General features: G+C 52.0%; 9 protein-coding genes across 9 annotated transcripts; 4 read left to right on the forward strand and 5 right to left on the reverse strand.

Annotated features, from left to right (window-relative positions):
• Window positions 1–483: 483 nt before the first annotated feature.
• On the reverse strand, window positions 484–1,570 carry PG985_005465 (uncharacterized protein; the record flags this gene model as incomplete). The annotated part of the gene is made up of 2 exons (XM_066825234.1): window positions 484–960; window positions 1,028–1,570. The coding sequence occupies 2 exons, from the start codon at window positions 1,568–1,570 to the stop codon at window positions 484–486; spliced, it is 1,020 nt and encodes a 339-aa protein (XP_066688394.1).
• Window positions 1,571–4,740: 3,170 nt separating this feature from the next.
• PG985_005466 (RecQ family ATP-dependent DNA helicase) lies at window positions 4,741–6,124 on the forward strand (the record flags this gene model as incomplete). Its single annotated transcript, XM_066825235.1, has 2 exons — window positions 4,741–5,106; window positions 5,159–6,124. 2 exons carry the CDS (start codon window positions 4,741–4,743, stop codon window positions 6,122–6,124), a joined length of 1,332 nt encoding a protein of 443 aa, XP_066688395.1.
• A 92-nt stretch (window positions 6,125–6,216) lies between these two features.
• PG985_005467 (uncharacterized protein) lies at window positions 6,217–6,447 on the reverse strand (the record flags this gene model as incomplete). The annotated part of the gene is made up of 1 exon (XM_066825236.1): window positions 6,217–6,447. The coding sequence occupies one exon, from the start codon at window positions 6,445–6,447 to the stop codon at window positions 6,217–6,219; it is 231 nt and encodes a 76-aa protein (XP_066688396.1).
• Window positions 6,448–7,003: 556 nt separating this feature from the next.
• PG985_005468 (uncharacterized protein) lies at window positions 7,004–7,480 on the forward strand (the record flags this gene model as incomplete). Its single annotated transcript, XM_066825237.1, has 1 exon — window positions 7,004–7,480. One exon carries the CDS (start codon window positions 7,004–7,006, stop codon window positions 7,478–7,480), a length of 477 nt encoding a protein of 158 aa, XP_066688397.1.
• Window positions 7,481–12,539: 5,059 nt separating this feature from the next.
• Window positions 12,540–13,435, forward strand: PG985_005469 (uncharacterized protein; the record flags this gene model as incomplete). Its single annotated transcript, XM_066825238.1, has 2 exons — window positions 12,540–12,573; window positions 12,822–13,435. The coding sequence occupies 2 exons, from the start codon at window positions 12,540–12,542 to the stop codon at window positions 13,433–13,435; spliced, it is 648 nt and encodes a 215-aa protein (XP_066688398.1).
• Window positions 13,436–13,471: 36 nt separating this feature from the next.
• Window positions 13,472–13,948, reverse strand: PG985_005470 (uncharacterized protein; the record flags this gene model as incomplete). The annotated part of the gene is made up of 1 exon (XM_066825239.1): window positions 13,472–13,948. The coding sequence occupies one exon, from the start codon at window positions 13,946–13,948 to the stop codon at window positions 13,472–13,474; it is 477 nt and encodes a 158-aa protein (XP_066688399.1).
• Window positions 13,949–15,648: 1,700 nt separating this feature from the next.
• On the reverse strand, window positions 15,649–17,525 carry PG985_005471 (uncharacterized protein; the record flags this gene model as incomplete). The annotated part of the gene is made up of 2 exons (XM_066825240.1): window positions 15,649–16,346; window positions 16,427–17,525. 2 exons carry the CDS (start codon window positions 17,523–17,525, stop codon window positions 15,649–15,651), a joined length of 1,797 nt encoding a protein of 598 aa, XP_066688400.1.
• A 2,308-nt stretch (window positions 17,526–19,833) lies between these two features.
• PG985_005472 (transposase-like protein) lies at window positions 19,834–22,912 on the reverse strand (the record flags this gene model as incomplete). Its single annotated transcript, XM_066825241.1, has 3 exons — window positions 19,834–21,105; window positions 21,181–22,403; window positions 22,867–22,912. 3 exons carry the CDS (start codon window positions 22,910–22,912, stop codon window positions 19,834–19,836), a joined length of 2,541 nt encoding a protein of 846 aa, XP_066688401.1.
• A 583-nt stretch (window positions 22,913–23,495) lies between these two features.
• Window positions 23,496–23,902, forward strand: PG985_005473 (uncharacterized protein; the record flags this gene model as incomplete). Its single annotated transcript, XM_066825242.1, has 4 exons — window positions 23,496–23,590; window positions 23,652–23,663; window positions 23,721–23,741; window positions 23,794–23,902. The coding sequence occupies 4 exons, from the start codon at window positions 23,496–23,498 to the stop codon at window positions 23,900–23,902; spliced, it is 237 nt and encodes a 78-aa protein (XP_066688402.1).
• Window positions 23,903–26,196: the final 2,294 nt, after the last annotated feature.

The following is a 26,196-nucleotide window of genomic DNA, read 5'->3' on the forward strand; positions in this document are numbered from 1 at the left end:
ACTGACGACCGTACCAATGGTACTCAGTGCAGGTTGTCCCATTAGCGCTACCTGTCCAATTAGCGCTTGCAATCCGGACCGAGCCAGAGTGCAGGACTGTAGTTAGGTTGCACCCAATCAGCCAAATCAGAAAGGCCCTAGAAGGATAACTATGCAAATAAGATGGCTTTTATACAACATCAAATCATCGGGTCACCATAACGATAACGGCGTCACTGTCCATGGTCCCACGAGGCAGAAGAGGCAGAGGCAGCTACTTTCAAATGGCTTCCCCACCACCTATTAGCAGGTTTTCTATCTCCTTTGGCTTGGGGAAAGCGGAGCTACCCCGCCAAACAAGCTACCAAACAAACCACGAAAGCTACCCCGCCAAACTAAAGAAGCTATCCACCAAAGAAACATCCCAAACTGCCTAGAAGGAACGAGTCATTTACGTATTTGGCTAGACCAGAGCTGGCGGAGGATCAGTACGGCGATAGCGCTTCAATTCGCTTGATGGGCACTTTGAGGCTGGCAGACTTCCAGTGTATGACAGGTTGTGAAACCTTGCAGCAAGGCAGCCAGGTGTGTATACATTGCGCATAAGATAGCGATATGAAAGATCTGGTGCGAGCTTCCCCAAATATCAAATTTACCCGGTGCAAAACGCTCCGGAATGCGGAACTGCAGATATTCGTCAGAATCCAAGTTTCTCAGGAGATGGTATACGCGGTGAGCGTATAGACTTACCGCGTACAGGCTAACTCCGGTGCCGTAGAAAGTAAGCTCGAGCAGATACCATTTCATTCCCGAATATTGGAGCATATAGTCGAGCCCGTATCGCTGGACTCCATGCAGCAGTGGTATAAACGATGAAGCGCCAAAAGCAACGAAGGCGCCCACCCTCACTTTCCGTAAGCGGGGCGTTCTGAGCGCGGGATGCGAAATTAGAATACCGGTAGCAGTGCCTGTGGATAAGATCTGGGTAGCTCATGTCAGCAAGGGAGAGGGTAGAGTGGGGTAATCAAAACCGGTCGGGGAGACTTACAATAGCCCAGTGTAATCTCTGCAAGCCCGCTTCACAGAAGAATAAGAAGTAGACGCCCGAAGAGAACGTGCCCACTGTCACAATAACGATGCCCAACAGATCCATCCCATGCCAGAATTCTTCTACGTCTCGTGAGTGGGGCTGCATCAGGTGGTACAGTGCGCTAAAGACCAAACAAATCTCAGCACACCATAAGTAGATCCCAAACATAGCATAATCAATGGACGAGACATTGAGAAACTGAGGCTCGCCCAGGTGCTGCAGGAAGACAGTTGCGATGAGTGGTAGGAGGAGCGCCCCAACCAGATGAGTGTACACATTGCAAGTCTCGTTATGTAGGAAGGTCAGGCTTGTGAAGATCTCCAGATAGTCTGCTTTCTTTAGTCGATAGCCACTGAGGATATAATGGTTGTCGACATGCCATTCAGGGACCTCTTGCCGCATGATGGTCCGCACTTTAGCCTTGGATCGGTTTGCTGGGCCGTTCGTGCTACACATGTTGATTTTCGGTACGTGCCGTTTTCTGAGTTCCGATCTTGACATGATTCTTCTCCCGAGATGGGTATCTGTCGACAAGAAGTAGGTACAGTATATGGCGGAGATAGGGAAGGACAATCAAGGGCTGAATTTCTGAAGAAGGGGTAAAGGAAGGATAGACGTTGCAACGAAGAAGTGATATACATTTGGAACGGTGCTGCATAATCTGATCAGCGACATTGTGACTTGGAATTGGAAACGGCATCGCATCCTCGTAGACTAGTTCTGGTGTACGTCTAAACGGCTTTTCGGCCTGCTCCAAAGCTATAGGACCAGTCGCAGTTCGTCTGATGCAGATATGCAAGGACGAACGAGCTCTAGCGGTCTCTAGCAGCGGCATGCGGCCATCCCCTTTTGCCTCGGTGGTGCTCGAAACATACATATGTGTGATCTATAGATGTGTCTGCGACAAGTGTTACTCGAGCCTTGAATAAGCGTGACTTCAGACCGCCAGATCAAAGCTGCTTTTCTGTCCAGGGTGTAATCCACCGATCCACTGTTGGTTCTAAGTGCCTGGAGTATAGGGCTTCGCGGTAGTGATACCTGTCAGCACCAAATATGCAGCCCTACGAAAGTCTTACTTAGCGTTGCGGCGTTGCACCGTTTGAGAGTCCTCCATCGTGGCGCCGAAGCTCGAAATATACTCTTCGATGCGCCTACTGGCCGCATCATGGTTGTGGACTTCGAACGAGCAGAGTTTCGAGGTCGCGAGCCGCTCGCTTGCCTCACCACACAGTCTCAAAACCGAAAAAGGAAGCGCAAAGCATCCAAGAAGCAAGTGACAAACGAGTTTGGAAGAGAATTTCAGTCGGTTATGGGGTCTCTGTCAAAGATCGCTGAAAGTGCCGCTTTAAGAAAGGGACTTGGTTCATGCCAGACTCGGTGCCTTTGGACTCTGGAGGCGGTACCCGGTCTTTGGTCACCATTAGCGCCGGTAGCTTCTTTGGCGGGGTAGCTCTGCTTTCACCAGGCCAAAGGAGATAGGATACCTGCAAATAGTGGGCATCATCCGAAGGCAACTGCCTCTGACTCTTCTGCCTCGTGGGACTGTTGAGATTGACAGTGCCACCGTCATCGCCAGGGATGTCGTATACGGCCACAGGTTCGGCGCCTGCTGTACCAACAGGCGCAATTGCAGTATACAGGCGGTCGGTTTCGTACTCAGCATGACAAACTATTCAAATCAATGCTGGCGCCTGGCTTTCCCTCAAAATGGATGGTGACCCGATCATTCGACGTTGCCTAAAAGTTATCCTATTTGCAATGCATTGTTATTCTTCTAGAGCCTTTCTAATGCTTAGTACCTTTTCTTCGTACCTCGAATTCACTAGCTCTAACTGCACCGATATTGAGATTGCTTCATCCAGCTTCACTCGTTGGTTATCATAGTCCTTTCTCGTATTCACCAGTTCGCTCTCGACCTTCTCACGAGCATCTCGCTCGGCTTGGAGTGACTCATTGCAGCCCCGCAACTCTGACTCTAGCCGATCGATCTTTCCTGTCATGCTGTTGATTCGTGATGTGAAAGTACCATTACCCGGGGTCTTCTGTGACGTATTAATTGACTATATTCTGTTCCAGACATAGGGATGTCAGTTCCCTTACTCTGATGCTGCGGACTTCCTCACCATTGTGATGCGGTGAAACCACAGCTTCAAACGTGCGTCCGACACCTTCACATATTTTTCTGTACGCTCCCACTGAATGATCGCTTAGATGTTTCGCAAAGAGGGGCTCGGCCTCTGGTAGTCGCTGCCAACCGTATGCATCCTTTTCGGAGGTGATCAAGCGAACTTCCGACGGATCAATTTTCACACCAATACGCTGTTCTAGAGCAAGTTAGAAGTTATTCCCAAGATAGATCTCATTCGACGAACCGATATGGTCAGCAAGCACCGTCCTGGACCTAATCCGCCACCTTTTTCTTTCCAAATTACTGGCTTTCACAACACTCATGGCCTAAGTTGCAATCGCACACCCACAATTACTGACATGTTCACGGCGGTGAGCCCTTAAATCCTGGAAGGTTTTCGATATGAACAGTCCACACATTGAACTCAGCGCTTGGTCAGCTCGTTCTAAATCCCGTAGAACTAGATAACAATCTAGCCCCTAGCCAATCCTTAGAATCGTAACAGTTTCCTCCATAATATTGTCATTGCAGAGTTATATTATAAATATGGAAGTGACGAGAGCTGTTTCTTAGGTACAACAAAGTCCCGCACCGGTAGATATAGCTTGGTTTGCGGGTGTGAAATGGAGTTGAAATAATGAGCTCGAGCTAGGCGAGCATCGCCAGGGCAGATGCTGATCTGGTCCCGAACCCATGTTGGCGAGAGGAATCTTGGGTCAGCTTCTCTTCGGCGTGTCATGGGGAGGAGAAGTCCTTGCGCAGTTTAGGAGGATTGGGCAGTTGGTTCTAAAATAACGCGGGCTCGCGAACCAGCTTTACGCTAATAACGGTGGGTTCTGGGCCTGGCCCACTGGTTGCGCTAATGCGCCATTGCTACTCTGGTGACTCTGTAGGGCCTGTAGGCAACTATGAAGCCAGGACAGCCAGGACAGCCAGGACCGGAAACAGCGCGAGGGTCTTCGAGCTCTCGACGGATGCACGACCACAAGCTGTCCGTTCGGCGCCCATTCTGTCTCTCAGTGCCACTTGCACGACGGTTCCCATCATGCTTTAAGGACCAACGTTACTCAGTCCCAGAGTCATCGCGTGAGTACTGTAACGCATAAGTCCGATGGGCACAATGCAATCCTCTATGGCGCGCCGTTCACAGAATTCGTCAATTCCAGCGTGGAGACATAGCCTGTTATGCTCCCAAGATACTAGCTCAACCATGTCGGAGCGGCTCCTTTTGTTCTTTTAGCGTTGGGATTTCGAATTTTTATTCTTCCAATTCTCGCCGACAATTCGCCACCCGACAGCCGAGACCACTAGTAAATGGTTGACCCGTTTTATTATTATTCATCTCCATTATCTATCAGACGTCAAAATAAGCATCAATGTTAACTAAAACGTTTTTCAATGGCTTGATAATAGATACTCAGTATACATCGGGCGCCCAGAAGCTACCCAGTAGCAAATTAGTCACATGACCTACTAGCGTTACGCCCTAGTGGTTTGTGATGTACCCAGTAAATAATCGCCTTCCATTTACTCGTCGCCTGCAATGACGATCGTACCAACCAAGCGAGGACGCAGACGCATCGGCAATCTCTATAACACATTTACGGAAATCCGGCTAAAAGCGGAATCGGAAACGTCAATTGGGAAGATGGGTCGCTTAGTACCAAGTTCAACATCGAAAAGAAGATCTTTAGTGCTGGTGCAAGGAAATGTACACCATAACCGGCCGGCATTGACTTCGACGAAGCAAACACAAGGGGAAAGCACTGGCTCGAGATCTACCGAGTCTTCGGATGCCACTAGCCATTGGAAAAAGCCTACAGACGATTACGATTCTCTAGAAGTCATTGATCTGACTGGCTATGACGACTCCGTATCAATTCCCATCACTGGTAGCCCCGAAGCCGCAGTGAGTGTATGAACTCTAGAATAGGACGTTTCACTAATATAACCGAATCAAGAAAAAGCGCCACGACGGATGCGAACTTGGTCGACTTAGCCACTGCTCTGCCCAGGACAGTAAATCCTCGGCTGAAGAGTATGTTTCGGTGGAAAGTACACCCAATATCCCCAAGAAACGGAAGCTTGAGATACGAGATGCTCTTACAACACCATTTCATAAGAAGCTCTCTCAAAACGAAACCCTCGAACCACCACCCTCGGAGATGCTCCCCTCGCCTGCTAAAGATGTGGCCAATCCCAACGATAGACCCATGGGCCTCCATGGGCCCGAAATCAATCTGTTGCAGCGCTCTCGAGATTGCAGATATTCAAGCTTTGCTGCCGGCTCAATGAGCTCTCCGGAGACTGCGTCTCTTACAACCGCATGCGCGCTTCTTGGGTCGGAAAGTCGTACAGACCCCGTCTCCAGTATTTCTGCAATGCCCTCTCCACCTTATAACTTACCGAGCTTCAGCGCGCATAGCATATATCGCCTTGCTGCGACGGAGTGTATACCTGGTGGCAAGAATCACTTGAAGAAAACGGCAGTCGACCGTATTTTGACAGACCCATCAATGGCCCAGAGACATTTACTTGTCTTGCAACAAGAACTAAAGCACAATCGAGATGCATTTTACCAGGCTCTCCAACGCAGAAATGTTATGGAAAGAGAGAATTTGAAGAAGGAAAAGCGCCATTTACTCCAACAACAAGCTGTGTGGCTTTCTGTCGCTCGTAGCCTTCAATCATACAAGGGCTTGATGCTTCAGAGGGACGCTCTTATTGAACGGGCCGTAGAGGCCTATGACCAGAGCATTGACACCAAAGAGTATGAGCGTTTGATGGGAGAAATAGAGTTGAAGCTGTCGGAGCAAGAGTATTCACTTGGTTTATGTCTCGCAGATGCCAAAATCGAGGACGGAAGCATGACTGATGGAAGCAAACTACAACATCCAGCAAGGATGCCGTGGGGCGCTGTGGAGTAGCCAGCGGTGCTCATAGTTTCATTAGCTCCTAGCCGCAATTCGTGCTAATCGCTTGTCTCCACGGCACTGAGGCCCGCACTCGCTTTCTCTGATTACAAACTGAATGGGACGATGGCGATGCGGCCAGTAGCGGTGTGAATTGTGATTGTGCGCCTTCGCAGGGGTCGCGGAGTCACAGCTGTCTCCTCCGGGCTTTTTCGGTCGGAACTTGGTGCAGAGCGCGTGTATTCGGGTGCCGAGCCACCATTGTAGTCGTCCGCATCGGGCTGTCGTCGTTGTCGTCTCTTCGGGCTCGGGCTGCCGGGGGGCGGGGGAGACGGCATGGTCGCAGTATGTCACCATTAGCATTAGGCGAAGTTGTAAGGCGCCCCCGCGACTCCCTCCCTTTGCCTCACCTACAAGCCAAACCCGTTGCCTTGCAATAAGGAAACTCTATGACCTAGGAAAAGCAGTATCCGCCACCTATTGTAAGGTTAGTGGTGGGGAGTGAGGTGGACTAAATCAAAGATGCAGTTTCAGAAACTGTTATTCACTGGTGTTAGTCCCCCATTGCCCCCAGCGGTCACAGCAAACATAGGTAAAAGATCCCCCACCGGTGATAGTCGTGGCAGACGAGATGGAGCCCCGGGGCGGGGGGGTTGGGGGTTGTTAAGTGCGGGATCACCATCGTCGGCAGTGGGTCAAGCAGCGCGTAGGTGATACCCCATTCTTCTAGCTACAGTAAGCCTTTGATCTACCCATCTACCCACTAATTGAACTTCTTCAACACCGCTTGAGTGCGTTTCCCCCCTACCCATAGTCTTCTGTATAGGCGTGTCGATGCACATGGTACCAGCGCGGTTTTGCAACGTGCCTCTTCTAGATCAGCTCATCCCTACGATGAACGCCGATGACGATGTGATATATCTGGGTACGATCGCCAGAACGCGTCAAAAGGTACTGACCCCGTCCACTGCTAGGAGCAGACGACAACGGGAGCCTCGACCTCATCCAAACCCGCGGCCAGTCCCATCCAAGCGCCTCCAGCGTGCCCAGAGCTCCAACAAATTGAGCTGCACGCGGCGCCAACCAGGACGCACACGAGTAGTCGTACCTACTGAAGCGAGATCTAAATTGGTAGAGGTCGGGCATGTCAAGGACTCCACCGGCATTCGGCAAAAAGTGTACGCCTACTTCAACCGACATAGTCGATTCTACCACCAAATCGGCCGAATTCCTGGGTCTAAGCGAATCTCACACCGTGTCGTCGAGTATCATCCGCTCTTTCAAGGATACTCGCACGAGGAAGTGAAAGCTGCGGTCTTCAGCCGCTTGGACACGAAGTTGGGACCGTTTCTTGACGATGGCGAGGCTTAGTAGGGTACGCTTGCTTAGCGGTCGGCCGGCTAGAGCGGCTAGACACGTCAAAAGTCTCTATTTGCTGTACTGTACGAAACTGGGCGATGCAGAATTGAGATGGTCATTCTTAAGGCACGAAACACTTCTCTTGAGCACTGGATAATAAAATTCCGATCAACTGAATCAATTATACGATCGGTGTTTATGGGGTGGCAGTGCAGGTCCATGGATTTGAAGACATGGAGTGTAGTAGATTGATCCACGTAAGGGTGAATGGAGTATATGTACACCGTGGACATAGCAACGCTATTCCGAGAATGTGATGCTGAGTGGAGTTACTCAGAACTATTTATCTTCTGGACATCACAACCACTCGCAGTTCTGGCCACTGACATTACCAATATCCTCGCCCGAGTTGTCCCTGACTTCGTGAGTCTCCACCTTTCTGTCGCGAACAACGGGTCTAGTTCCTCAATCAGGCCTGCCGCCAACCAACTTCACAACATTTGGCTCATCGGAATGGTAGGGCATCTCCCCGGAAACAACATAAAGTGGGTCACTCAACCTTAAACTGTATCAGCGAATGAACCAACACCTTCCCTTTCCCATACTATCGCTGTTCAACCGTGGTGACCAAGGAATTCTATGGATGAATCAACATCAATATGGAAAACGACGCATTATTGAAACGTTTGAAGGAGCTAGAACGTCGCGCCGAAGAAGCAGACCAACGCGCCGAAAAAGCAGAGCAGCAACGCCAGCTGGAGCAACAACGCGCCGAAGAAGCAGAGCAGCAACGCCAACTGGAGCGACAACGCGCCGAAGAAGCAGAAAAGCTTAACCGCCAGACGACCCTCTCCGAATATCTCGAAGCCTGCCACGAGTTTGTCTACGCAAAGTTCCAGGTCGAGCCAGATAAAAGTCTTACATCGAAGGGTCCAACCACGAACCCCCAAAACAAATATTGCCCGACGCGCCTCATCCCTTGGTCAGACTTCATCGACCAGCAAAGGACGGTGTTCGGCGACCTTTATTCACTATACCCGACCGAAACTAGAGCTTTCGAGAGTCTGGCGTTTTTGCACGGCCTTGGAGAAAGGATAGCACGAAAACGGGTTGCCAACGAAAAAGATCTCGAATACTTTCAGCACATCAGTGTGGAGGATCCCGTACGATCGATTGTCGAGCATCTCGTATCTGTCGCCGAGGTCAGGGCGGCTTTTGCTCTGGGGGATGGTATCGTGTTTGAGAACCACCCGAATGCTATTAGCGACATCTCCGAAGAGGTCGTTGACCGCCTTGCCACACCACAACGGCCACGCACCCCCGACCAACCTCGATTCGAACGCCTTCGACTCCGCCCCGATCAAATCTGCATTTACAGGCAGGGAGGGCGAGACTTCGACACAGCGCACAATGCTGTACATCAACGAGTACAAAGCGCCTCACAAGATCACTCCCCAGCATCTCCGCGTAGGGCTTCGCTCGATGGATATATACAAAGAGGTCGTGAATCGGGCCACGATCCCAACCGCAGCGGACCCCGAGGCTCTGTTCCAATACCATTCGGAACGGCTCGTCGCGGCTGCCATAACGCAGACGTTCCACTACATGATTGAGGGTGGATTGGAGTACGGCCTGGTCACCACTGGGGAGGCGATTGTTTTTTTGAAAGTGGACTGGTCCGACCCTACGACCCTATTGTACCATCTGGCCGAACCGCGGGCGGAGGTGGTCGCGCACCCGCGTGATGCGCGTTATTGTACGGCGGTCAGCCAGATGCTTGCTTTCAGTCTGCTAGCGCTGGACTACTCCCAAGGTAGACGGTATCATCGCCAGGACGAGCGTGAAGCGGTCATGTCCAGTCTAAAGACCTGGTCAGAAGATGTCGAGACCATACTCAAGACGATACCAGTCGATCAGCGGAAGGCACCATCGAGCTCGCCCGCCTATGAGCCTGACCCATACAGCGATGTTGACCGATCGCCATGTATGTCGCGGAAGAGGAAACCAAGGAAACCGCCCGGGAATGTGATGAGGATTGGTGTGCCAGCGTATTCGCCGGAGTCATCCGACGATGAGAGCACGAGGCGAATGCAGGAGACGCCCACGCCGCTTGAGCCAAGACGCAGCGGACGGATTCAAGCGGCGCAGCGGGCCTTGCCCAATCACACGCGGAAAGACGGTCACGACGCCTACCGCAGTCGCCAGCAAAACGATGGATACTGTACAGAGGAATGTCTGCGCGGTTTGACGCTAGAGACGAAGACGCGGCTTGATGAAAATTGCCCCAATGTTGCTGCTCATCGACACGATGGGGATGGTCTCCACCACCGCATTCGCCATGCCAGATTTGTGACACTGCTCCGCGACCAACTCAAGCGCACTCTTGACGACGGGATCGAGAGCCTCGACAAGGGAGGTGCTCGTGGGGTCCTCTTCAAGGTGACTCTTCTGGCATATGGGTACACCTTTATTGGCAAGGGCACGGTGCCAGCATTTATCGAGGATCTCGAACACGAAGCAAAGGTCTACCAAGCCCTGCAGCCATTGCAGGGTAAAGTCACGCCGATCTTTCTCGGGGCAATCGACCTACGTACAATATCACGCACTTACTACTACGACTTCCGCGTCCGAGTTCAATACATGATGTTTCTGTCTTGGGGTGGTGATAGCTTGGACTCGGTGCGCACTACAGGCGACGATGGCGATCTAAGCCGACAATTAATCCACGCAATCCGTGGCCTGCACACTTGTGGGGTCGCACACAAGGATCTACGGTCGCCTAATATACTAATAAACCAAGAGACTGGACAGATTAGGATATGCGATTTCGAAAGGGCTGTTTTGATGGAGCGCCCTCGGCTCCCTCTTGGGTCGGTGGTGCCAAATAAGAGAAGGCTCCCGGCGAGAAACAGCGGGGTTGGAAAGATGGGTCGTGACTTGCCTTATAAACGGCAAATGCGCGAGGATTTGAACGCAGTCAACATGATATGCTTGCGACAGGTATGAGTACGAAGATACCACAAGCGGCAGCTTTGTCTGGTTATCTTGCAGCATATTTTCAGGTTCAATCCATTGGCAAACGCTCTAAACGCTAACTGCTATCCCTTCTGCTCCCGTGACTCCCTGGCCCTAGTCTCTACGAGGATTCTGGTGTGAAGAATTAGTCTGCGACGTACAGCCCATTTCCTATTCAAGTCGAGATGACTTGGAGAACATCGCTAGGATGGATGGTAAGAAATTCATTCCCACGGATTCCTCCAGGTAGCTGTCCTCGGTATCTACAGACTCGAAGTTAATTAGTTCGCTTTCTGTACTTCAATACAAGCATAGACAGAGGTGCCGCTTGTGATACCTTCCGTATCAACATGTGCCACGTCTTCACCCGAACTGCATGCCGCTGAGACTCGTCCGAAGGTCCTCCAGCATTCCCACCATCTTCTTTGCCAATGTGTCCCGCTGCAACTTGCGTCTATAGTCCTTGTAGTAGTCTGGCGCGTGACTCGCCCCATTCTGCACATATCCTCTTGGACGGCCTGCCTGCGACAGCTTTGCACCGTTTCCCACCATTCTGGGAGAGCATTGTCGTGGTTGTGTCGTCATAACCGGCGCCAAGGGCTTTCTAGCCGCCACCCGGCTGTTCCAACGTACAGCTCTCTGCAGCGACGCATCCATCGCGCCGTGGTCTCCCGCTGGTATAGCCTCAAGTCTCCTTGAAAGCGCTCGAGCTTTTGTATCAAGATCGCGCTGATTTCCTCGGTGGCGTCGACAACGCATTGGGCTTCCTCATGGGGCGCAAGTCGCGGCCGTGGCGTCCGAGGCTCGGGACTGTAAGACCCCTCTTTCTCGCTAGCATCGTATTCGTAACTGCTCTCGGTCATGCCGTAGACTGCCATGTCGTGCATTTACTCGCTTTCTGGAGGGCGATGTCGGGTGTGTCCAACAGGGCGATGGGTCTGATCGCCTTGGAATCGGACGAGGCCCTGCGTTTGGGCTTTATAATCTGCGCAAAGTAGACCCAGTGCAGGAGGGCATTGCCGGCACACATGCCAACTCATAATCGACTCCATCCTAAAATTAGTTGAGCCGCTTTGAGCGCCGGCAGCGCAATTGCCATGCTTCGTAACTGGACGCACGTACTGCATCTCTGTCTGCGTTGCTTAGGCGGGGGATGCTTTGGAGAAGTTGTAGGCCGAGACAGTTTGGATTCCGCGAAATCTGCTGTGGGGTTGGCTGGCCTTGGCCGCCGGGCCTCAGCGCTACAGTAGCTTAGGAAGCGCTGAGTCGAAATCGGCTACCTTGACTTAATCCCCTAGTAACGGCCATTGTGACCCTGGAGAGCTCAAAATGATTAGTTCCTCTTGTTCTTTTAGCGCTGTAAATATCAAATTTGTACTGTACTGTTCCAGTTCTCATAGGAAGCCATCATCGGTGCGACACTTGTCTTTGCTGTCTTTCCTAGCTATATACTGTATGTAGTGGCCCACAGACAAAAAAGTGGATGCAAATTCCTTTGGATAAAGAAACAGTGGTGCAGCTATTGCGGCCCAGCACCAAGTGGCCAGGTCCCCAGTTGCGTTGATGGCTCTGTTTTGCAGCGCTAATTAGCACCTAAGCATATGCGGGGAAACCGGCTCACCGTGGTGAAAGGCAAACACCACTCTCGTCGTCACCTTGTCTTTCGCTTTACGATGCCTTACAGTATCTGGGGAGGTAGCAGCGTGTTCTGGCGTGGAACCCAATTCAGAGGCATTATCCGGCCTATGGTCCATCCGTTCCCCACCCCGCGCCTGAACCAGCCCTTTCGGCACTGCTTCTGGCTCGCCAATTTGTGTTGACAGACTTTTCCGGCAGGAGAATGTAGTTGGTGACTTCCGAGGAGAACGCGGGATGACCTGGCATTGGGAATTATGGTCCAACTAAATGTACACTGCCCAGAACTCTGAATTCAACCGCCAGTAGTTCGAATTATCAACAACTAGACCTCCCCTACAATCTAGAACCTGTTAGGGAAAGCTCACACTGCTGGAACAATGATTTGCTCGCGTCCATCTCGTAGTATTCGAAATGCATCATGACGAACACGCTCAACCAACGAAAATTTCCAGGTTGTATCAAAACTAACATCTTGTGCATCAGGTACCGTATCTCCATCGACTGGTACCACACGCGAATACTGATCGCCAAGGGTTCGCTCTCGACACACCTCGTCGTTTTCCCAAGCATCACCCTCTGCTGTGGGCAATCTGTATCCCTGCTGATGCGCAAATTTCACTTCGCTTATTGATATAGATGGACCCGGGCGGCCATGCTTCAGGATGATCTTCAAAGCAATCGACGTCTTAGCGTCCAACAGCATCGGACACACACAGACTGCGTGCCTCCACGTCCGAGTTGTCGGCGCGGTTCGCCGCCGTTGCCATTCCTATTTACCTGCAGCATGGCGACGCCTGCCTAGCCGCTGTCGGGTCCCGGTGCTTCCTCTGCGACGGTGCCGCGGGGTTGGTCTTCCGCTTTATACACGCTGTCGACTGTCACCCGGACCTCCCTCGCGTCCAGTACAGGGTTTACCCCATCTGCAACGACGAGCCCTGCTGGGAGCGCGCCAGGCGGGACCTGCTCGTCGAGGGGCCTCCGTCGGCCTCGCGCCCGGCCCCGCCGCTGTCCTGTCGGGTATGTGGGGAGCTCGCCGGCTGTCGGAAGTGCACCGGCTGCCGCGGGGTCGCCTACTGCGGCAAGGCGCACCAGAGGCAGGACTGGCCGGCTCACAAGGCCGTCTGTGTGTTGCCGCCTCCGAGCCCGGTCCCCACTGCCGACGCCTGCGCTAGGGGAGGCGAAGAGGAAGACGAGGCGGAGCCCGAGACGACACTGACTTACAGTGCGATAATTAATACGGCAGGCCCGCAAGAGCCCTCCCGCAACAGGGAGTTCAGTCGCGAGGAAGTCCTTGATTATTTACTACGAGAATAGGCCTTTTCTACCAGCTCCCCTCCGCCTACGTGGCCCCTACCAGACGGCCGTGTCCTCTTCTGCTGCCCCTCCGCGACCGGCCGCCGCCGTGGCCGGCGCTTCCTCGATCGCGTCCCACGCGGCGAACCATGCCGTCTGCCCGTGCTCCCGTCGGAAGCGCTCCCGCGTCTCGTCTCCCCGCCTCTCCAGCCGCGCCACCGCCTCCCGCATCTCGCCGTCCAGCACGTTCTTCGGCTCGATGAAGTCCGCCCGCTCGGGCTCCTGGAAGAGGTACAAGCCCTCCCACCGCGTCGCCCTCGACAGTTGTACGTACAGGCTCATGAAGCTGGGACGCGTCGCCCCGCCGGTGCCGCCGTGCACGCCTTTGAGGTTTAGTAGCACGTCATCGAACTGCTTGCCCTGGCTCTTCTGGTCCGTCATGGCGAAGGCCGGTGTGCACAGCGGCCCCGTGCGGTGCGTCACCCACCGAAATCCTGGCTTACCGCGCGACCGGGGGCCGCCCTTGCCGCGCATGGCGTCGAGGATGGCCACGGTTTTGCTGCCGAGCAGAATCGTGCCCGGCGGCAGACCTGGTATGGCTACGTCGCCAATGGCGTCGAGATTGGGCAGTTGACCCGAATGACGCGGGGTCACCACGCTGCTTTCCAGGGGACCTGGCCCGCTAGTCGCGTTAGTGCGTCATTGCTGCTCTTCCGACTCTGCGGACAACTATGGAAGCCAGGACCGGAAACAGCCAACGAAATTCTTCGAGCTTAAGCAGCAAAAGGCACCACTGTATGTTACTGGATAATTCTGGTTCCATTCGAAAGCGGCGCACCTCGACTCCGAGGACGGCTCGGCCCGTCCTCGGTATCCACTCCAGGGGTAGACAAATTATCTGGGCTCCGTGTCTTCTCGTATCCTTGCAGTGCCCGGAGTATCTTCCTGGGCCTCTTTCGTTTTGCTCTGGTTATAATAGGGGGAGTCCAAATTATTGACCATGTCAAATGTGGATATACGGTCGGAAACCCAAACCCGGTTTGGCGGAGATCCCCCCGATTGTGGAGCAACTGATCTGCAAGCCCCATCTATTTGACGTCCTTCCTTTCTCACTTCCTCATTGTCTATTTGGGCGGGATCAGTAACATGTATCTGCTGCTTACAACCGCTGCTTATGACAATTTCCGCCTGTATTGGTGCTAGGTGGGCTACCATGGTAACTCCCAAGATGAAGTGATCGCTCCGGCGCCAGAAGCATGGCGATGTGTTCAGTAGGACCGCCACCCGCTGTGGCACCTTTAGCTATCCAGAGCGTAACCCAGTGTCCAGAACCATGTTCAAGCAGACAACCCCTGGTTCTGGTGACTAGTCACTTCGGCTTGCCCGTAGCGTTGTAATTAAAACTTGATAAAGCAAGAACTCCCCTCGAACATATCCATCAAATTCAGCTGTTGTAGATAATCGAGAGAGCTGTGTACTCCTGTGCCATTAGGTACAAATCGCTGAACTCCATAGCCGTGTCCTCGTGCTGTATGTCTTCATCTTCAAGCTGGCATAATAGTGCTTCGAACTTTGTTAGGACGTCGAAGATGCCTTGTAAAAAGTCAACCACTATACACCAATGATCAGGCAAGTAACTCACTGTGGGATGAGATTTCGGATGATTGGTTTCTAGGCTAAAACGAAAATAGACCAGTTCCTTGACATTGCAGCGCAGTGGTGTTGTGAGGTGAAAAGCTGTTCGTGTTCAATTTATTGTGCCCATGGATAAAATGATGAAAGAACGAAAGAAAAAAGAATCAAGATTTGTCTAGGAAGAAATCACTGGCTTAGCATCATGGCAGCTTCAGAAGTTATATGGCAGTAAAAAGTCAGGCATGCGTAATGGGAGACGTTTTTGGGTGAGAATAATCCGAACGAGGATAAGAATCTACACTAGGACTCATTCCAACTAATTTTTCCAAGGATAATACTTGTACGAAAAAGGAAATCTTATCCAGTAACGCCCAATTTTTCTTTCTGATAAACAGTGAATAAAGCTTGATATAAGAACTAGTAAAGAGCCATGAATATTCCGAGGCGAAGCTGATCGCGCTTCATCCTGTGTGCAGGACGGCGTGAACGGCTTCGCCTCTGCTGACTCATAAGGCCAGCCTCCGCGAGCATTTTACCCCCGAAGCCTTCAATGTCTGGACGGGCTCTTTACTTTGTCCCAGTAAGAAGCTGTGCAAGCCTCAGATAATCAAAGCGTGGCTCAACTCCATGCCATTGTAACCGCCAAGATAGATCAGCGGCGACCACGCTCTCCAGTGAATAAGGCCAAGATGCGCCAGCCTGACGGCTATGTCTTCTATTCCTCTTTTCTCGCGGGATTCTTGGGTTGAGATACCTATTGCATTACTGGCCATAGGATGTGCGCTTGGCCCTCCCCATCGTCCATGGTTACGTCGACCTACAGCTGCCGAGAAGAGACCGAGACTGCCAAGGGGTTTGAGCATTCTGACACGTTCTTGAAGCTCCGCGATGAGACGGATCCAGAAGTGCGATTCAACGTCTTGGAAGAGCTGCGAATTAGGCTGGTGGAGATGTTGGCCAAGCTCTTCCTCGACTTGACGAAGCGCCTCTGTAGGCGCATTCATGAAGCGGAAGATCTCAACTGCGAAAGAGTCTCTCATCAGCTTCCTTTCGCTAGCAGTCCCGGTACTAGCTGGGGCTGTCGACAGCAGGTCCGTGAGGGCGTTGTAGAGGTTATATTTGCTCCTTTCCGTGTCTTGCGCATCTAAAATATCTTGGCGTAACATATGGTTTGATGAGCGGCAAGGCGACCTTATCGTCTCGGGTGCCGCCACGGAGAGCGAACCCGATGAACTCGCAATGGAGCCGAAACCAGTATCTTGCCCGTGGCTCCGGGCGAAAGTGGAGCCAGGAGTGGCTGGACTCGATGTGATTAGGGTTGGGGTAGGGACAGAGGTAGGATGAGTGTACTTGCTCCTCTCGAACCTCGGTACATACTCTCGAGCTTGCTGGACAGGCGCATGCATATTTCCAGGTGGATGCCATTGAGTACGTCGCTGCGCAGCTTTGTGATTTGCTTCTCGTCAAAGGCGAACGTATTCGGGAGTTGCTGGGAGCTGGAAGGAAGGATCAACCTGGATAAAGCCTCGAAAAACACTGCCATGACGCCGAAAGCAGACGCGGATCCGGGACTGAGGGCAATATCCCTAACGGCTGTGACATACCATTGGCTTCCTGGATGAGGGTCGAGTCTGCCGCTCTGGATCTTCTTACAGAAGAAGCGCTTTTCGAAATTTACAGTGTCCGCGATCAGAGTGGGTTTCCAACAGCGAATAAAATGATTTGCAAGGTCGAGCTTCATCCCTTCCAGTAGGTTCAAGAGACTACGCAGTCCCTGAATCAAATCTCCCATGTCGTTCCTTCGGTTACCGTTTGCCAGCTTGTTGTACATTTCGTCCACCAACATATCCCTCCCAGGAGCACAGTAGGCTTTGAGCACGCTTGAAAGCCACGATGCTAGTTTCTCCAGGTCGACGGTCCCTTTGTAGAACTGCTGCATGATCAGCTCCACATTGAACCCCTCATCAAGGTAGACTCGATCCTGAGAGGGAACAAGAGTGGGGAGAATCTCCTTCACTTCCTTCAACAAGACTGGAAGACACCAGTCGCGGTCCATTCCAAGGCGTTGCTGGGATGATGCCGGAGCTGTAATGAACTCGTGCAATTGGTCACGAAGATCGGCCCAGAATTCATCCGTCTTGGCCTGCTTCTTCCTGCCCTTCTCGCCATCCCAGTTCGGTCCGAATTGCAGGTCCCAGTCGAAATTAAGGTCATGGCGTAGTCTATGGTTGTTGAGGATCTTGTCGATGTCCAGCTCGCTCAATTTGGCTTTCGTTACCGGCGGACTTGCATTGTGCGATTTGTACAAGTCTGTCAATGGGTTCCCTGAAGCCATTCCAGGGTGGTGGTTGTGCTGGCAAGACTGGCTCAGCTTCTTTGCTTCCAGACACGAGGGCTCTGCTCTCGGCTCCAGATCCCAGGTCTCACGTGCATCTAGACTAGATTGCGGGCGTTGTTGTGGTTTCTTTCCTCCCATCCTGTTACCAATAATTTGGTCCCTTGTTTCGCTAAGTTTGGCAGGGAACGGATAATCAACAGAATAAATAAAAATAGTTAATCAGCCTCAGGATATAAAAGCGAAGTTTGCGAAAGAGGTGTTCTGAAAGTTGACCTAGGCAAATTTCGCACGGAGAAAAAGAAATCAAAGTTAGGCCAAAAAAGGACTGGAATAAAGCAAAGCCAGGTAGTCTGTCTAGTAAGCGAAAGCGGCGTACATAAATTCCCCAAGCCCCCCCAGCCCTTATTATTTGCCACCGTAGGCTACATGGGCCGAGCAGGTGAGAAGCACCAGCTGCTATGTCCAAAAAAGCCCTTACCATGCAGGAAGGTGTCAGGTAGGCCTCGACAGCTCAGGGTTGATACCTGCGCGTGAGTTGGTAGCCCGCCCCACATGACACAGCCGCGTTTTCCTGTGGCCCACCCCCTTAACCTTCTCCCACCTCCCTCCAAGCTTCATGCGCTTCTGGCACGTGGCCGAGCGACAATAACTTCCTTGCAAGGGTCACGGTCAACATAATCAACCTTCAGTACAGGTAGTAAGTCTTGATTTTCAATAATCTATCAACAATTTTACGGCTGGTCGTACGGTTTCCCATACTACATAGCACGTCCCGTGCTAGCTTGTCGAGATCTTCAAGTGCTGCAATGATCATACGCATCTCTGCCGTCTGTCCTCTCCATGCAGGGTCTGGCTCGCCTCTCGCTTGCCATTACTTCCCTCATGGCTTTTGTCACACCTCAGCGGTTACAACTTGATGCTTTTACTAGTGGGTTGATGAAGACGTCGAAGTCGTGGCTAAAAGCACCCTGTTATCTAACTCAGCCCCCATGCATCGAGCGAGCGGGTAAAAGGCAATGTACTCTGCACTGCCCGCTCATTGGTGAAGAGCGATCGGGTTAGATGGATGGGTGAATTATTATTGCGTATAACGCAAACCCTTCCCTGCCTAGCTTCGTACGAACAACGTTACCTTACCTAGTTGCCACTTCCTGGGACATGGGGGGAGGGTAGCTGGTTCCTTCGAATCTACTTCTTGAGCTGGCAGTCCAATGAAACAAAGGTGCTACTTGGGATTGATGCTGAACGACGGCAGTCAGGCATGTCACGAAAGTCAGCATGGACATATCAAAAGTGAATAGAGGCTCAATTGACGAGATCAGTACAATCCGATGTGGCCTATCTAGTTTTGCATCGACAACGACATGCTTGTATGCATGGAGCCACTTTCGATAGGGATGATGACCTCCTTGAGCGCTATAAACCAGGAGTCACAGCTAGATACTTTACAAGGGTTTAGATTGGCAGGTGTATAGTATTCTGATCCAATGACGAACGAGCCGGCAACCCTTGATCACCATTATTCGGTCTATAATGTCGTACCCCTGTAGATGGTGGCGTAGGCCGACTGACAGCATCTGGTGTTTCCCGAGGTACTCTACTGGGTCCGCCATGAATATCGGCTGAATTATGATCCTGATGCGTTGGGTGCATTCCGGGTGGCGGCGGCCAATGAACTACATTTGACGGGCTTGGGTGATGTGGATCGGCTGAACGCTCCATATCGTCAATGTTGTTTTTAAGAAGGGAATTTTGCCCATCACATGCATTCGTTTCATCTGTACGCTTGGCCTTCCTCGCCGTCTTCGGGGTCAGGTGCTTAGCCAGGCTCTTCAGAAGAACAGAGGCTAGAATTGCGCCAGTTAACAGAACTAAGGTAGCAACTCCAACGAGAAGACCTACCAAAAGCCCAATTATAATATTATCATTGGTTCCGCTGGATTGGACCGTCAAAGGGTAGTAAGAAAGGTCTATTGGAGTGGTTTGATTTCCCATAGTGTAGTTCATTTTGCGTAGCAGTTTACATAACCTTCAAATGTCGCAAGGGCATATGAAGGATGTTGAACAACCTAGATATATATATATATATTCGACACATATATTACTCTCTTTTTGGAGAAGCACATATTACACTCACTCTGGTTGGTGGTAGGTCTTAGCTCTTTTAACCCCAATGGAGGCAAAAGTTGCTCCCGTCAATCAAGGCCAAAGGGGTAAGTAGTTTCTACCATTCCATATACGTCCATTCCTGGACCTTCGTTACCTCAGCTGCCCAAGAGTTTCAGATCTTATGCAGACAAGGCTGGAAACAACCACACCAACGTACACCAAGGGTTCAAGGTGGATTTGGTTGATTCTGACTAATAAAATTCGAAGCTGGGTGGGTGTACGTGTATTGGGTGTAAACCAGGGGTACACCAGGTGGATTTGGTGTGCGAAAATGAAGCTATTCAGGGGTATCGTCAACCTCTTCATCACCCCTATTACGTGATCCTGGTCGCGGTTCCCCTTCCGCTATCCATTGCGTAACACGTGCGACTTGTTCACCGTATGACAACTGCTCTAATGTATCTTGTTCCACGCGTTCAACTACCGAGATAACTGTCTGATCAACCTCTTCGTCATGCAGGATGCCCGCCCGTAGCCAAGGCCGCAACGCCATACACATGCTGACAATGACGATTTCCTGGCTGCTACGTGTCGAATTGAGAAGCCTCCCAGCGGCTGAAAATAAGCGCTCGCACTCAGCAGACATAGCAGGGATAGTAAGTGTATCCAGCGCCATCTGCGAGAGTCTGGGATACTTGAATCGTCGTATAAACCAGTACACGATGGGATCCGTGACGTACCGGTCATTGGGGTCGGGTAACTCAGCCATCCAGGCATCCCACTCGTCACCAATTTCCGCCGGCAACGGGTTTTCGATCCGTTGCGTGCTCTGTATAAACTCATCCCAATCGTTGGCGGCGTAACGGCCTTCCCGACGGGCGGCCTGTGGTAATATAGCTGCATGGGCTGGCTGCTTGGGGGGGATAGCCCTGTGCTTATATTCGTTGATCCAATGGCTTTTCACGATCATCTTGGCCCTGGCAAGCCAGTCTGGAGGGTTATCTCGCCACAGCCTTGCTAAGCCCCCCCAGCCCTGGGCAGGATGGAATGTAAACGCGGCGTAGTAGAAGTAAACATCGTCAAGTCGGTTATAATAGGCCGTTAATTTATCCCAGGCAGCGTTAACGCCTACTCTAAACTGGATAGGATCGGGGATGCCGTTAGCAATTTCTTTAAAATGCTCAAGCTTAGAGAGGAGGTATTCATATGCTGGAAGCACATCCCATATGTTACCATATGACCCTCGGAAACCGCCGGCGCGGCGCCTGATCTGCCCATCCCCCTCTAGTCTTGTGAGTACGGTCTCGAACGAAGTCAGGATATCTTCCAGATGCTGTAGGGCTACCCAGTCGTTAGCATCAAGCCAGTTGGCGTTATCCAGAAAGATCGGGATCTTGGCTGATGGGCGCAGTTCGCCATTCTTCCCCCGGTTTTCTCGTTCCCATTCGATCCTGAACCGCATCTGCAACTCGTCAAAGTAATTGCGTACGCGTAAGGCGCGTCTTATCATATAAAGCGACCCAAGCCAGCGCGTCTGGTTATCCTTAACGACGTGGAGAGGCTTCTTCGATCGGGCTCGCGCAGTAAAGGCGTTGTTGATATCAGCTTGCTGGATTTGATGGAATAGGGCAGTTTACCTGTGAGCATCTGGGTCAGTAAAATAGTAATATCTATAGGCAATTACGGCAAGGGCTGGCAACCTATAACTCGTATCGATGGCGATAACCAGAATCCGAAGCTTACCAACGGGGCCTTCCTTTCGCCAGAGATCGTACTCAGCGTCGGTAAGTTGCTCGTGGGTCTCGATAAAGGTCTCGACAGGCTGTTCAGCGTTCCCATGAAGTAATAATTTGGCGGCGAGGTTTAGGATGTGACCAAAGCAACGCCCAGTCCATCCTCCCCAGTCGAAAGTCTCGCCCAAATGGTGCATTTCTGTGTCGTTGCTAGAAGCGTTGTCCGTTACACACGCACCTATCTTCTCGCCAATGTCGAATTGCGTAACGAGATCGCTGACGACACGAGCAACATCTTCACCTTGATGGCGCCCAGGCATCTCTGAGATACCCAGCGTCACCTTTCTAGGCTGATAATCCTGGTGCGGAAACACACAGGTAAGCCCAATAACAATCTTTCGATTCCCAGACCGCCAGCCATCGAAAACGAGATGGATCCGGCCAGGCGCGTCCTTTAACGCGTCAATAACTCGGGAACGGTGCTTACTATATTGTGTCACGATCAGAGACTTGATAGATGGGCGCGTTAGGTGAGCTTCCTGGATGCTGACTTGGGGGTTTAGATATTCGAAGATGGCACGTAGCTCGGGCTGTTCAACGATGGAAAAGGGCTGATTCTGGGCGACGATCCATTCCATAAGTAGCTGCTGGAATCGCTTTCTATCAAACATCTTTACCAGCTTGTTAATAACCGCCTGTTCAACGGGGACTCCCGGCGTTAGACTCATATAACGTGCGATGCTCTGTAGTGGCCGTGGTGACCTGTTTCGTTTTTTCTCCTCTCGCGACTTGGGCTTATCGGGTGGCGCCAGCACGAAGTGCTTCGTATATAGGTGACCAGCAGCGTTCTGGAGGCCGGATGGATGAATATTTTTGGGTAATGGGCTGTTGGCGATGATACACAACTTGCAGACCCAGCGCCTGCTATCGCGGTTTTGGATATCGTAGCCGAATTGCCACAGCCACGAGCTGGTATCTCGCACGCGTTCGGAGAAGGCAAAGCCTGGGAAGTGCCTGAAAAGTGCGGCCTCGTGGCCTTGGTTCGTTGTCGGGATGGAATCGGCAGCGGCATGGTAGATGGGCATCTTGAGGGTGTTGATGAGCGTAGAACGGCGCATCTGGAGTATGGAGAGGGCTGGTGAGTAAACAAAGGTCAAATTGAGCAGCGAGCGTACTAAGATCAATTTCAATTAGAGTACCATTAAAATCAAGGGATCTACGATGTCTATACCCTACATCGCTAGTTTCGGTATCTTCCGTGTTACCCCTGGATACGAATACGAGACCGCCCTCTACCCCCAAAACAGTCGAAAACACCAAAAAACTATCGTCAACTACGGCGACATACTTTAAATCCACCAAATCCACCTATTTACCCCAATGGGGAGCGCTGGTTTGGTTGATGAGTCATCAGCCGGGCGCCTGGTGGATTGATTTATGGTGTGGTGGCTTACACCATGGGGTTTATCAAGGTGTAGATGGTGTGGTTGTTTCCAGCCTTGGCACTGGGGTTGCTGAGCCATTGCCAGCATATATTGCCTGTGAGGAAATGAAATATCCGACAAACAGCCCCCAATACGACACAGGCGATACTCATACCCTGACAAACAACCGCTCGACTTCGCAGGCGAACCTACCACCAAATAAACTACCGAAGACTAAGAGCCAGAGAGCCGCTGCCATGATGGATACCTGTACCGAAAAGTCCAAAGGTGTTGCGAAGGGTGTTTTGGGAGCCACACTATGCCCGTTAGGCGTGGGAGCCTGCATTTGTTATGGGTGCCTCCAAGTCTGCACTTGTGGCCAAGGCGAAGAGTGCGTTGAGCTCACGACAGATACCATGAGAGACGCTAAGGATAAACTCGTCTCGAGATGTTAAAAACATACTCGTGTCATCTTGGACGAGCCATATGAGATGTATGGAGGACACCGCAGGAGCTTAACCAGTGAGCATTGCTCTTGGTGAATACGGAAGTGGAGTGGCATTCTGGACTAAACCTAACTGAATACAATGTTCCGAATATATCGTTTCCCTAAATGGCCTTATGCCCACCCTATATACTATTTGACTATCAAAACAATACACAGTGACCCTCGCCTACCTAGATCCACCTGCCCGCCCGTCCTAAGCCCCTCATTGCGAGGTGGAAGCTGCGCACGGCCCGCTGGACCAGTTCCTCCACGCGTTGCATCCCCTCGAAAAGGTGCTCCCCAGGCTGCATCGAATCATCGTAGAATATTTTACATGATATCATCTCCTTGAGCGATGAAGCCGGTTCCGCATTCGACGACTCCAAGTTCGCCCGCGTGGCATTCATGGCTACCGACGACCTATGCATCAGAGACAGGGCCAATCCATCAGTAAGTGGACCTAAACTCACGGTTTTACAAGAAGCAGCGACAACGACTGACAGCGAACTAGGATAGAACACTTGTAAGTTTTCTGGACTTGTTGATATTGGTGAACGGGTCTGACGTTGGCCTTCGGCAGCAAGAAAACATACCAGGAACTGTAAGTCACGCGTGCGTAGGCCTAGGGAAACGGAAGTCTGACCGGCATCTAGAGTCCAACAGCAGACACGCAGGTTCATGGGCTGCCTGTCGCAAACAAAGAGGATGATCCTGGAAGTTATCGCACCGGGCGACGCACACGACTTCGTAGGCGGGGTGTAACAATAAAGTATACTAGGATTAGGTTCATGCGGCGTTACCATCTGGCCTGCCAGGAACGAGATCGTGTGCAAGGGGCTTAGGGATGGTAGTTTAGAATATATATTTTATGCACATTCAGAATGACGGGCCTGGCTCTTTGTTGACCGTGTTCGTTCCCTATCTGTACTGACTGCATCTCGTAACGGGGTATCTGCGTCACTTGTCGGTTCCGAATGCCCGAGATTGACTGAGCTAGAAGAAAGCCTGCAGACGCTGATGCTGGGTCTGGCACGCCCACCTAGCTGTGCCAGCCAGGGCCGTCATACCGTAGTACTGCCGGTGAATTATTAGGCCATATCGGTAAGCAAGCGTTAGTAGGCCATAGCAACCTGGCGGCATTCCGGTTGCCTCCTTTGCATGACTCGTGCCGAGTCTTGTTCTCTCCCGACCGTAGGTAACCAACCAACAGCAGAGGCAACAGCAGAGGCGGCATGGTTCATTGTGCCAAGCGTAAGCTGGAATGCTGCCACGCCGAGCCTAGCCAGAACAATAGTGGCATTCTTCTGGACGCGAAATTGCGGTCCATGTAGCCGGAACCCAATCAGCGGCCTTCACGGTCATGCCTGCATCCGGTGACGGTCAGTCGTCGCTGCTGCGGGGTATGGCACTGCACAGGAAGAGAAAACCAACGAAGCGACTTTGAGCGTCACCGCCCCGTGCTCGATTGCTCAGCATCCGGGCTGTCATTGCTGTTTTTCGTCACAATGTTGGAGGCAAGAGAATGGAAGTCGCATTAGAGTTAACTGGACTACTCGGGCCGGCTTCTGTTCTGACCGACCCATTAGGGTGTGGAGCGACTGGTCTTGCGGCAGGGCTATCTTATGGGTGGCGACAAGTCTCACTAGCGAGCCATGGCCGGGGTAAATGGAGCATACAGAAGCCCCATTGTACCCATCGCCACTAGTCAATCAATGCAGGCGCTTGGATACTCTAGGAAACGAATCGCAAGAAGTCGGCCGTCAAGGTGCATTAGTTAGGAATCAGAACGAGCCAACATCAGAGCCAGTCTCCCCCCAGTCCGTTCAGCCAGCCATTTGTCTACTTGCCGTCACTATGGCAGAAGAGCCGAGCAAAATGGGTAGGACGCCATGCCACATCTTCGAAGGGCGCTAGTAGAGGGATAGCAGAGTAACATGCGAACTCCTGCGTAGCTGGCCAAATCTCCTGCATTGCTACTTAGACATTGGGTCACTCGCCTGGTATTGGAGCAGCCGGACCATGGTGGTGATTGTGGCCTTGTGGCTTCCGATCAAATCCCCCGCGTAGAGTGTATTCTGTTCCGTTGCGGCCGAGAAATGGCGGCCGTCGCGCCTCGAGGTTGTAGGGATTGCGGCCGGATACTGTTGGGGAATTCGAGTCACGCAGCCGGCGTTAAGCGCATCGTGCGACGGCGGGCCTATTTCGCTGGCTGATAATGTGATGGTGGAGTAGCCTAATGATGGAATACGAGAGTGAGGTGTATCAGACACTGAGCGTAAAGTAGGTCCGTTTCCATCTGCTCAGGCGTCGGTTTCCAGTACGCAAGCGCGCTGAAGACGTCGCAGTACCGCCCGAGGTCTTGTATCTTGTTCTGCAGCGACAAGCTGCTCTTTCGAACCTTGTCTTTCTGCCTCTTGGTGTGGGCCATGGCGGAGGCCTAGCTACCTAATACGGTTCGGGCAACTTGCTGGACCCTCTTGGGGTATATTCGTGGAGTGTCCATAGAGCTACAATAGCGTCCCGTGTAACGGTAGATATAGTCGCGCTTGGATTGCGGGTATGTAATGCTAATGACATGATGCGCTCGAGTCGGGTGAAGTGGACCTCGCCAGGGACCTCGCCAGGGGCCTCGCTAGGGTACCTGCTGATCTGGTTCCAGAACCCATGTTGGCAAGAGGAATCTCGGGCCAGCTTCTCTTCGGCGTGTGTCTTGAGGAGGAGAAGTTCTTGCGCAGTTCAGGAGGATTGGGCAGTTGGTCCTAAAATGACGCGGGGTCGCGAACCAGCTCTACGCTAATAATGGTGGGTTCTAAACCTGGCCCGCTGGTTGCGCTAGTGCGCTAGTGCGTCATTGCTACTCTTAAAACGCGTCCGGAGGCCCAGTTGACGCCGACATGTCCCGCGTCGCGTAGACTGAGCAGTCGATTCGCCATATCTTGAACACCACTTATCCGAGGCGAAAACGATCGCGAATCTAGGTCGAGTACATATACGATTGACTGCTCTTCGGAATTCGTAAGCTTTTGCGTTGGCGACTGCGTATCCCGTCGTGCAAT

The sequence above is a fragment of the Apiospora marii genome (genome assembly GCF_038362585.1).
Source record: "Apiospora marii strain CBS 49790 chromosome Unknown utg000003l_segment0_segment0, whole genome shotgun sequence".
Taxonomy (NCBI): Eukaryota; Fungi; Ascomycota; class Sordariomycetes; order Amphisphaeriales; family Apiosporaceae; genus Apiospora; species Apiospora marii.